The sequence below is a fragment of the Protopterus annectens genome, chromosome 7.part0, assembly GCF_019279795.1.
Source record: "Protopterus annectens isolate FY-2018-M chromosome 7.part0, PAN1.0, whole genome shotgun sequence".
NCBI lineage: Eukaryota > Metazoa > Chordata > Ceratodontiformes > Protopteridae > Protopterus > Protopterus annectens.
The window spans coordinates 1,025,011,920-1,025,024,839 of record NC_056739.1 but is presented as its reverse complement, the minus strand read 5'-3'; the positions used below and the strand labels follow the sequence as shown (position 1 = coordinate 1,025,024,839).

Sequence of the window (12,920 nt, the reverse complement as noted above, 5' to 3'; positions counted from 1 at the left end):
AGACCCAGGCTTCTGTTCCTAAGCCTGTGGCCTCGGCTCCGACTCGTATAGAGTCGAGATCGCCCGCTGGAGCCGATTCTGATCTACTAAGCCTTGGCGCCGATGGCTATCGGTGCCGAATCTGCTTTGACCACTGTGGGGTCGGTTCCGACCGCTCCGACACCCACGCGGCATCGGTGTCGGCTCCGATCGGCTCCGACACCCATGTGGCTCAGGCATCGGGGTCGGCTCCGATCGGCTCCGACACCGTTATTGGTGGCTGTATCGGCTCCGGCTGGAGCCGATACATCGAGACGTTCTGCCGGCTCCGAGAAATCGGTGCCGACAGGATCAATAATATCGGCTCCGATGACCCATTCCAGGAAGAGGTCGAGGTCTCCTTCCTTGGAGCCGATACTGCCCGGCCTCCCCTCTTCTATCGGAGCGGAGCCATCGGAGCCGATCTTCAAGGTCATCCAGGTTGTCAGACCATGACCTAGAGAGAGTGGTCAGTAGATTGCTCAAGTCACAGGTACTGGCCCAAATGCTACACAGTCCGTCTCAGCAGACGACTGTTGGTCCACACCCCGTTACAGTTCCTCCTTCAACTCTACCCCAGAGTTTGGAGTTGGAGTCTTCGGGCAGGGTTACTGCTACGGCTGGAGGACGGATACGCCCTTCTGTTCCTTCAGCCCCTACTCTTATCTCCTCTTCCTTAGAGGGATTCGGTGGTCGGGCTTCCATGGTCTCCTCCGAGGGGTGAGTGGCATCGGACCCTTGTCCGAACCCGCTCTTCCCCTTGGAGCCTCGGCCTTGGTGAGCTCGGCTCCGACATCTGCCTCGGAGACTTCCCTTTCGGTGGCCCCTGGAGTTCCTAGCTCTTGGAGCGGGTCTCTCGGACCTGCCTGGGAGGGGAGCATTCGAGGTGATGAAGAGTGTACTGGCCACTGGTATCAGTCAGCAGTCTCTTCCGTAGCTCCTCCCTCTATTGTACCTGTTGACATCTCTGCCACTTCTCTTGCTACAGGACCCAGAGATCCTCCGCCTCAGGTTTCCCCATTGGGAATTTCCCCCTCTTCCGAGGATTCTCCTGATGTTTCGGGAGATCCTCCTAGGAAGAGGACTTGTAAGAGGAAGCATGTAGACTCCCCTGAGTCTGTCACTGGATACTGACTTTGAAGAGTCAGAGGGATCGCCAAGATCCCCCTCTGAGGATGTCTCCTTTTCAGACATCCTAGAACTTCTGAAACAGAGGGGAAACTGGCCCTCCAACAATCCCTCTGAGGATGAGTCAGTATACCTAGAGGCGTTTGGATCTCGGCCCTCCACCTCCTGGGTGTCTCCGCCTTCGACCCCCTTATGCAGGTTATAGCACGAAGGCGTGGACAGCTCCTGACTCTGTAGAGCCAGTCCCTAGGAGGCCTTCTAAATTTATAACTGCCCCTAGTGACAAACAATTCCTTACAAAGGGTGTCCCGCTGATGCCATGGTGGTGGCTGCGGCCACCAAAAGGAACTTGCAGATCCTTCCGTGCCCGTCCATCCTCCTAATAAGGACTCTAGGACCATGGATAGGTATGCAAGCGGATGTTTTCCTCAGCGACCTTTGCTATGCTCGCTGAATTATCTTTGTCACTTCACCAGACTCCAGAGAGATATCCTGAAGGAGCTGGGAGAAGTAGTTCAGGATCCTACAGCTGCAGGGGCCCAAGAAAAGATTGCTTCGCAGCTAGGAACCCTCAATTCCATTGCTAACTCCTCCATGCGGCTAATATCTTATGCTGCTGATGGAGCGAGTAGAGCCGCAGGCACAGGTGTGGCTCTTAGACGCCAAGCCTGGATGCGGCTATGTGATATTATGGATCCCTTTAAGGCGCCCTTCACAAATTCTCCCTTTGATGGGTCAGCTTTGTTTGGCCCTCAGGTGAAGGAAACCTTGACCAGGTGTGAGCAGGACGGCAAGACTCTTTCTGCTGTTGGAGTCCGTTTTTCCACCCCTTCTAGGCCTTATCCCAAAGGACAGAAGGGTGGGAAGATGTGGTTCCGTAAATCCCAAGGAGTCACGCCGGATTCACGTGGTCAGTTTACCCCTAGAGGCAGAGGGGTAACAACAACAGACGCCGCTCTAGAGGCAGAGGGGTCCAAGAACCAGGGCAACAGGGAGTCTCTTCCTGAAAAGCCCTTTCAGCATCCCTGAGGTGTTGCCCGGCTGTCCCTCCTTGGAGGCAGTCGGGGGAAGATTATCACTGTACCCAGAAGCCTGGCATTCCCTCACTCAAGACAGATGGGTACAGTCGATCATATCCAAGGGTTACATAATTCCTTTCGAGGAAAGTCCCTTCCCTCAAGTTCCCTTCCAGATGTACCACCCGGTCTAAGGGACATTGCAGAGTTAGAGATCGCAAAACTACTGCAAAAGAGCCATTCAGCCAGTCACAATAGACCGTTCAGAGCCCGGAATCTACTCAAGGTTCTTTTTGGTCCCCAAAAGACGGGAGACTGGAGACCAATATTGATCTCAGCAGACTCAACAAGTCTGTCAGGAAGACAAGATTCGAATGGTCACTCTTCAGTCAATTCTGCCCTTCTTACAGAAGGACAACTGGATGTGCTCAATAGATCTTCAGGATGCGTACTATCACATCAAAATTCACAGACGCCCAGGAGATTTCTCCGCCGGCTGGGGTCCAGTCATTTCCAGTTCAGAGCCCTGCCCTTTGGTCTCACTACAGCCCCCAGAGTGTTCACCAAATGCATGGCAGTGGTCACGGCTCACCTGAGACGCCAAGGATTCCAGGTGTTTCCGTATCTCGACGACTGGCTCCTGTCAGCCACCACCAGGCATCAGCTTATACAAGCCAGGGATTACACAATAGACCTTTGTTCTCATTTGGGCATCTCAGTCAACTACTTAAAAGTCATCCTTATCGCCCTGCCAGTCTATTACCTTCATAGGCGCAAACTTAAACACTGTTCGGATGTCAGCTACCCTTACAGAACAAAGAGTTTCAGACATTCAGACTCATGTCAGGATCATTCTGGCCAGCAAAAGGTACAGGCCAGAATGGTTCTAAAGGTATTAGGTCTTATGGCTGCGGCCATCACTCTTCTTCCCTGGCTCGATTCTACATGCGCTCCTTCAGTGGATGCTGTTCACACAGTGGTCATACCAGCAACTCCCAATGCGTCACCAGATTCTGGTGACACAAACATGCAAAGAACATCTTGCTTGGTGGATCACATCGCCTCAGGTTCACCAAGGCAGGTGCTTTGTACCTCCGTCCCCGATAGCCACTGTCACCACGGATGCCTCCCTGATCGGGTGGGGGTCATTATCAGGGCAGGATGGTTCATGGGACGTGGCAACCGCTCGAGTACCATCTGCACATAAATGTCCTGGAGATGAGAGCAGTGCTTTTAACGTTGCAAGCCCTCAACGACTTTCTTCCCGTAGGGACAATTGCAGTCCACACAGACAACATGTCTGTAGTTTGGTATATCAACAAACAGGGCGGAACCAAGTCCTACCCCTTGTGTCGAGAAGCGCTCAGACTATGGCAATGGGCGATCTCCTCTCATCGGTTTCTGGTAGCAACGCATATCCCTGGGAAAACCAACATTATAGCGGACAGATTGAGCAGAGCTATTCTCATGCCTCACGAGTGGTCTCTCAAGCAATCCATAGCGGAAGAGTTTTTCTGGAATGGGGTCGCCCATGTTGCGATCTTGTCGCTACTCCCCAAAACAGCAAATGTCCAGACTTCTTCAGCCTCTTCCTCTATCAGGCCATCCCCCAGAGACGCTCTGACCCAGGATTGGCCCCAGGGACTTCTTTATGCCTTCCTCCATTTCCTCTGATCCCTCAGGTGATCCAGAAAGCTACCGCTTTGAGAGCCAAATTGATTCTCATTGCCCCTTACTGGCCTCGACAAGTTTGGTTCCCGTTCCTCCATCGTCACCTTTTGGTGCAGCCGTGGCATCTGGACCCAGTGCCAGATCTACTGATTCACCAATCCGGTCAGCTGCACCGGTCAATCCCTTCTCTCAACCTCACAGCATGGTTGCTCCACTTCCTTCCTTAGCCAGGCTTCCTTTGATCTCTAACCCAGTTAGAGATATTATAGTAGCTTCACTAAAATCCTCTACCAGGAGGATTTACACAAGCAAATGGAACGTTTCTCTTATTGGGCTAAGGCCCAAAATATTGATCCTTTTACTGCCCCTGTTCAGGCAGTTCTGGACTTCTTAGCAGAGATTTTCCATGCAGGCTCCTCTTCTTCCACAGTCAGAGTTCAGTTGGCTGCTATTTCTAATTTTCATGTCGGGATAGCAGATCATAATATTATGTCCCATAGACTCTGCAGGGCCTTTTTGAAAGGGATTTTCCTACTAAAGCCTCCAATCAGGAATCCTCCTCCTCAGTGGGATTTAAATTTAGTGCTGACATCCTTGATTCTTCCCCCCTTTGAGCCAGCTGTTTCTTGTTCCCTGAAATATCTTTCTTGGAAAACTTTATTCCTAGTGGCTATTACATCTGCCAGGAGGGTGTCTGAACTTCATGCTCTTCGGTTCGACCCCCCTATTTGATTTTTCACAAAGACAGAGTATCTTTGAGAACTAATCCATCATTTTTACCTAAGGTCGCTTCAAAAAACAATCTAAATCAATCCATTGATCTCCCTGTATTTTTTCCTAACTATTCAGATAGAGCTGAACAAAAGCTACATTATCTTGATGTCCACCGTCAGCTTAGATATTATTTGGACAGAACAAAAAAATTTAGGAAATCTGATCAACTTTTTGTTTCCTATGCGGATAATAAAAAAGGCCTTCCTGTTTCTAAAGTGACTTTGTCCAGATGGCTTTCTTCGGTCATCACTGAAATCTATACGATCAGGGGAAAACAGCTGTGCTCAAAACCTAAAGCACATTCAACTAGGAGTTTAGCTACTTCTACAGCCTTTCAAGCTAGACTACCTTTAGACACTATTTGTGCAGCGCCACTTGGGCCACTCCTCACACTTTTGTTTCCCATTACAAATTGGACTTGGCCTCCAGGGACAGAGCCAGTTTTGGCTCTACAGTCCTCAAGAGTTTGTTCCATTGAGCCACCCAGGATAGAGGTGCTAGGACGCTGTCCCATCAAGCAAGAATGAAGGCGAGATTGACAACTTAACATTAAGAAGTTATGTACCTACCATAACGTTCCATGTTAGTTGTCTTCTCTCGCCTTCTTTCTGCGACCCTCCCTCCTTCCCCCTGGCCTGGACAGACCTTGTATAAGAAACTATAATGCTAAAGACCATTTAGACCTGGTCCTTTTTCCATCTGTAAGTTTCTTCTTCCTTTGGGAAGTATTGTTTATGCTTGGTGTTATTGCCCTTTTGTCAACAAACGAGATCTGGGTACTTCCTGCCTTGCATCATGGGATATGGGGCTGCCTCGAGCTGGTAAAAGGAGTTCTCGAGCTAAAGCAAGTGCCGAGTCGGAGCCGAGGGATCGGCTCCGAACCCATCAAGCAAGAAAGAAGGCGAGAGAAGACAACTAACATGGAACGTTATGGTAGGTACATAACTTCTTATTTCTCACTGTGCAGTATTTTAGTAAGGGTTTGGCTTTTAAGACTAGGGATATGATTTTTCAACTGTATTCAACAGGTGTTAGGCCAATTACTGAGTATAATGCCCCACTTTATCTATTAACAACAACAAATAACACCCTCATATCACCTTTTTCAACTAGACACTATAATAATCTTCTCCTTAAAATGCCAACTCCTCCTTTCTCAACTTCCTCCTTACTTGTATTACCTCCCCTACTGCTCCTGTTTACACTGACATCATTAAACATCCATTTAAATTGGGTCTATATTAGAAGACTGAAGACGCATTCTTTTGAATGTGTCTTGGTCGAATTTAAAAGGCTGAAAATGGAAAATATTGAAGCAGCTGTTAAGCGAATTTTCACCCTGGGAAAGAATTTGCTTGGCCGTTTCGATACTTTGCTGTTGTTGGCACTGTAGTGTGGTCTCGGAGTTGGTATATTTAAGTATGGGGGGTGTGGGGGGCAAAGTAGTTTGAAATTCATTTCTATTTTTTTTTTGTTCAAACAGTGATTTTTTTTCCCTTGGAAAAAAAATTGCTGTTCTGACACTTTGACATCGTAAGCTTTTGCTTACATAGCGTCGATCAATCACCGTTCGTTTTTTTTTAAGCATTCGATGATTTAATATAGACCCTTTAAATCCCACCCTCATCTTCCCTACAAACCCATATAGCACCAACCCCATACCTAAACATCTGTCCTTCCCCATCTTCCCATCACTTCTCTCTACAAACACTCCTCTGCCCAAGATCCAAATACCGCCCACCCAAACTTGTCTATCCAAACATAAAAATAAATACTATACTCCTACCTATAACTTGCTTAAACTCATCTACCATTATAACAACATCCTTCGAGCAGGTGACATTCATCCCAATCCTGGCGTTACTCTCACTACTACAAACTCCCCCAATAACAAGTACATCTCCTCCTACTCTATGAATACAAGAAGTATTTTAAACAAAGTAAGTGACCTGCATGTCTGTATCTCCCTCCATACTCCTGATATCCTATTACTGACTGAAACTTGGCTGAAATCCCAATACAAAGACAGAGACTTTCTCCCTCCTGGCTATTGTGTACATCGCCTAGATTGACAAAAGAGAAATGGAGGTGATGTTGCTATCTTGCACATTAACCTCCTTACAATCTCTAACACAAAACCACCTATTCCACCTTTTCTTCCAGCTGAAATTCTATCAGTCTCATACTTAATAATCATTCCACCATCACTATAGTGGCAATCTACATTCCACCAGGAGATAACATTCCCCTACTTAAAAACATACTTGCTGACCTCTCTCACCACACCATAAACGAGACTATTATACTGGGCGACCTTAACTTAAATTGACTATCTCTTTCCTCCCCTAACTCTTCCTCACATATAAACCTCTATGGCCTTACTCAACTTATTACTGACCCTACCTATATCTGTAACCCTCATATAGCCTCCAGCCTCATTGATTGGATTTTAGTCTCTCACCCTTCCAAGTACCACAACCCTGAAACTCTGCCTAACCCCATATGTGATCACTGTCCAATAAAAGTTCTCAGATACTCACCCCACCTTTTAAACCTCATAGTGGCTATAACATGTAGAAAACTAAGTAAGTTTCACCCTGATATCTTCAAAACTATTCTGTCTGAAGTTAACTGGACTTTCTTATAGTAACTCCCCTTAGATGAAGCAGTCCAGGCCTTTACATTTTTAAATATACTAAACTCTCTTGCCCTTCTCAGAACTGTTCATATAAAATCCACCAATTCCCCATGGTTAACACAAAAAACTCATACCTTACTAAAACATAGGGATAGAGCATGGAAAACCTAGATAAGAACTCTGCTCCAACCTGACCTGCAAAAATACAGAGAACTTAGAAACCTAGCCAAAAGGCACATACATACAGATAAGAAAAACTTTTACAATAACCCATCCCGTACCTTTAAATCTAATCCCAAAATGTTCTGGAACTCTATAAACCAAATATTACACCCAGGTACCCCTAACTCCCCAAATCCATGTCCTGACAAAACACATGAGGAAACTGCCACCATCTTCAACACCTATTTTATTGACTCAATAACCAAACTGCTTAACCCTGTTCCCAACCTAGCTAACTACAAAAATAGCTTGAATAATCTAGACTCTGCTCCTAATAGTTACCCTAAAAATAATTTCTCACTGAAGCCTGTCTACAAACCTTATTAAATCTCTACTCTCCAAATTAAAACCATGATCCACATCTGTAAACAATATCCCCTCCTCCTTCCTACAGATCACCACTGAACCCCTCGCTCTTCCTGTTTCCATACTAAAAAATCACTCCATCTCTACGTCTACAGTTCCCACTGTCTGGAAACACTTCTTCACCCTTCCAATACATAAAGGAGGTAACTCCTGTGATATATCTAATTTTAGACCCATGCCATACTGTCACCTCTCTCCAAAATCCTTGAAAAATGTATACACAAACAGATAATGCACTACCGACTTCAAGAAAATCTACTCACATCTACTAAATATGGCTTTTGTCCCAATTACAGTACTAGTATAGATCTTCTGTCTTTTCTAAATTCTGTTTCACTTGCTAGAGATAATAACAAACTAATTTCTTGTCTTTTCTTAGACCTCTCTAAAGCCTTCGATACACTTTCTCATACTCTTCTTCTGCACAAACTTACAAACCTAAATTTCTCTCCTGCAACTATTTCATGGTTTGGCAGTTAACTTTCTGACCGCTGCCAGTCTTTTAAATGTCTCACTGCCCACTCCCCCCCTTCTCCCTGTTTAAATGGGTGTTCCACAAGGCTCCATCCTTGGCCCACTACTCTTCAATATCTTCACTAACCTTCTCTCCTCTTCCTGTTCTGAATCATCTCTGGTAAAATACGCTGATGACTCTACAGTTATTACTATTGCTGACTCTCCAACTGAACTTATCTCAGCTACACAGACCTCCTTCAACTCGGTAGAAAACTAGCTATCCAGTAACAAACTTTTTCTCAACTAAAAAAAAAAAAAACTATGACTTTTTCTCCCTAAAAACCTTAATGATATCAAAACCTCCTTATCAGTAATGTCTCTAAACAACACCCCAGTACAGGTTGACACCAGCACAAACAATAGTTGCATCAGGAAAACACATCGGAATCTAGGTCTTCTGTATCGTAACAAGAAATTTCTCACCAGAAATGCTAAGCTAACTCTATCCAACTCTTTCCTCTTACCCACTCTATTCTACAGTTCTCAAATCCTAACCAACCTTAACACAGGACTGCTAGCCAAATTAGAAATAACATACAACAACAAAGTTGCTAAATTTGCCACTCAAAATACATACAAGTCCAATCACTGTATGTCACTGAAGGAAATAAACTGGCTTGAACTACCTAACTTGCTTTTACGTAGTCATTCTCAGATCATCCACTCTATACTCTACAAACCCTCCTACTGCCCAACTCTCTCATCCCTAATTTCCCACTATACTCCAACAAGATCCCTCCATAGTTCCAGCCAAGGCCTTTTGCAAACCTACAAACCCAGAACTAAAATTGGCCACAATCTCTACAGCTTTAATCCCACCAAGGCTTGGAATAGACTTCCTCTTGAAATTAGGTCACTTGCACAACCAAAACAATTTAAAACTGCTACTAAACATTACCTACAAAATAAATGAATCTGACAATGTAATCATCCCTCTTAAACCTACCTGTAATCTCTGCTTTCTCTCCACTAGCTCGCTCTCTTTTCTCCTCCTATAAACTACTTTCATTTTTCCATGTCTTACTCCTACTTATAAAACTGTAAAGATTCCTGTAAATTTTTGTATATGTGTTATGCTATTTTTCTATATTATTGTATTTATTAAGTGACAACTCATTGTCTATTACTCTGTATGTTAAGTTTTATTAAACAATGTTGGAGTTTTTCTCCTTGGGCCTCTGCTGAAAAAGGGGCTACTAAGCTCAGTAGGACAAACCCGGTCAACAAATGTTAAATAAATAAATTTAGTGTGTACCGGTCTAAACACTTAACATAACTTGAATGACCATAATGCTTTCTCAACAAGAAAATCAAGTGTCCAAATCATAAAAACTACACTGACTAAAGGCAAAAGTCCCTCTTTGTAGTATCATATAGTGTAGTGGGTGCAGTCTCTGCTTTGTGTACAGAGCCTCAACAGACCCTTGCATAAGCCTTGCAGGACTGAAGTGGCAAAGCCTGCCGTAGCTCCTGAGGAGCATGCCCAGCTTTTACTCTCTGTGAAAAACATTAATGGCAGTCTTAATTACTGCCTCATATACATTTTGTGTTGAGACTTTCTTTAAAAAGGATAATGAAGAAGAAGTTGCATGTATAACAATTTCCCATGATGGCAAAGGTAATTCAACCCACCAACCATTTGGACAAGACTTGTATACAGACAGATTGTCCTTTTCTAGCAAGAATTCCTTATGATCACTGCTGAACAGCTGTGTTAGCACACTCATCATAACCATAGGTATTCAAGTAAAATCATTGCAGCATACCTCTCAACCTCTTAGACCAAGAAATCTGGGCAAAGCCATAAATAAAAGTGGGACAAAGGCCCCAAAATAGGGACAATTTTAAATATTGCTTTTACAAACTTAGAAAGTTGATAGAATAACATGTTTTGCATTAGCATGTATTTTCTGAAGGGTATAAATTCTGAAACTCAAATGTCTGTCATTATTTTCTAACTTAAATCTTTAAAGATTTGCCATTAATTTGACAAAAGAAAACTAAATTTTTTGAAAAACAGGCTAAAAATATGAGGCAAAAACCTGAAAAATTCTGTGAAAATCTGTACAGTTGAAAGGTTTGCACACTTCAGTGGTGTATGCTACCTCTCTACACATCTTTCTGTCTGCTTCCATCTCTTTTTGATTTTAGCGGAAGAACTCATTTGCCATCTTAGAGAGGATTTCTGCATTCCTGCACCTCAAACTTCAAATTGCAGAGAATGTATTTCCAGGCTATAGTTTTTTGACAGGTATTTTGCAGTGTAATAGCTTATACTGAGTATATTCACACAAGTGTACTCACTTTAATATGGGCAGATGGCAGATAGTGTGTGTTGTTGGTACTGCCCTGGTTCATCTGTAGTCTCATCCCTATTTTTAGTTTTTATGTAATTAACAACAGAAAATCATCCCTGAAGTTAGGCCCATCTGTTACATTCAGCTGTTTCTCACTGAATAATGAGAACTTGATGAGCACTAATGCAGTAATATTTAAATAAATGCATTGATATTTTTCTTGTTTAGTAATAGGCCACAGATTATCTAGCCATGATCTGTTACTATGTGCCAGGGTGGGAACTGAGGTAACTGTTAAATAGTATGCTATATCTCTTCAGGGTTCACTGTTGGATTTAGTTATGGTGGTTGTATCATTAATATATTTAAAGAGAAGAGAAAACTGTTTATCGCAAAACTGTTCTGTGTATGGCATGCATTTTTTTTATTTAAGCCACAGTTTTCACAAGAATAAAATAAAATACAAAGAAAATGACATTATGTTGATATTGAGTGTTCAATTATTGTCATTTGGTGCCAGGCTAACTTAGCACCCATTGTAATAGGGTTACAGTTATTCTAATTTGTTAACAAGTATTTCTGTACTTCTTTGTCAAACTGTGTATTTTTATGAAGGATATGTAATACATACAGTTATTTTGTAGATTTTTTTTGTGCTGAATGTCATGGGGATTATAGCTCAGATTAGTTAGATAGTTTTTAATTGTTCAGCATTGAATATGGAGGGTACTTCAACTGCAGTCCTGGAATGAGATAATACTTGTCGAGCACAAATAAATTATAGACAAAAAGATAGAAGAAAGATACATAGTGTAGATAAATTCTCTTTTTTTTGTGTCCCTCCTACTTCATAACTTCTTGTTCTACCCCAGTGCCCCTGTCCATCGTTGGGTCTAATATCTCCACATTCCATTACCTGACCTATAACCAATTCCAAACTGGGACCAGAGTGGAACCTAAGGCCATCCCAACTGGATGTTGCCAGCAACTATATCCATGGGGGTGGGAGAGAGGTTTTTTTTTTATATTATAACCTACCCTTTTTTCTCTTCCCCTACCCCTGTGCTTGAGGGCTAGTCTGCTCTTTATGAACCATGCTTCCCCTTTGCAAGTACCAAGATGAGCATCTCTTCCTCCTGGGATAGGCGCACACATCCCTCCCCCCTTCCCTGCCAACGCTTAGGACACCCAAGCTGCTAATCAAAGCCAGGTTGCCTGGGTCGCATTTAGGCTTTTATCCCTCTACATCCAGGCATTGGCTTGAGTGCAGATAATTCTCATATTTCAAGTAGAATTTCCAGATTTATCTAGTTTTATTGCTAGGATAAGCAAATGAGTATAGGTCAGCTGGACAAAAAAAGTATATGGGTTACAGTTTTTGACTGTATTATTGACTTTCACATTTCTGTGGAGGTTGTACGAGGGAGAAAGTCCTCCTTTCTCCATATCCCTGAGGCAACTCCATTCATTGAGGGTGCAGAGAATGCAGCTGCTGCAGTGGGCTGCTTTAATCCTTTACAAAGGGAGTAATAATTTTATTTGTGATGCGAGTTACATTCTGACAACTGACATTCATAAAAGTATTCTGGATAATGTGTAATATATATATTACTGCATTATATTATAATAAATATTCTGTCATTGTTTAGCTGCCAAAAGTACTTTTTCTGTTTGTATGCATCATTTTATAGGTTGCAAAAGCTTCTTTTCAGAGGAACAATAATGCATTAGATGCAGCATTATTTTACCTTGCCATGAAGAAGAAGGCAGTCCTCTGGGGCTTATTTAGGTGAGATATCTTTTCTCATTTTTATTCTTTATTTTCATCTGCTTGCTCCTTATGAACACAAACACACACACACACACACACACACACACACACACACACACACACACACACACACACACTCACTCGTGTATGTGTGGCAAAAATATACTGAAAAAATATACGGATAAGTAACAGTGTTCCACTACTGATTACAAAAGTAAAATAAAAAAAGATGAAATGTGATCTGATGTCATTTTCTTTCAGTCCTCAATGTATGGGTCTTGGATCCAACTTGTCCAAACTCTTCAGATTTTTGGATCTGACTCTCAACCTTTTCCCTTTACCCATAATGCACCATACTTCCCAGATTACTTCAGATCTGGTTTGCAGCTCTAATGATTCAGTCAGGATTGCATTCTGTTGAGCACTAGGGTGCCTTGCCTGGTTTTGAGAGTAGCTACAGTTTATATTTCTTCCTATTTTCTTGCAGTTATACATATATTTCT

General features: G+C 43.1%; 1 protein-coding gene across 1 annotated transcript in view; it reads left to right on the top strand.

Annotated features, from left to right (window-relative positions):
- Positions 1–12,920, top strand: part of DMXL2 (Dmx like 2) — a 1,902,820-nt gene that overhangs the window by 1,055,428 nt on the left and 834,472 nt on the right. Inside the window, exon 26 of the mRNA XM_044076363.1 lies at positions 12,338–12,435. Within this exon, the coding sequence (XP_043932298.1) occupies positions 12,338–12,435 (98 nt within the window). The remainder of the gene's footprint in view (positions 1–12,337; positions 12,436–12,920) is intronic.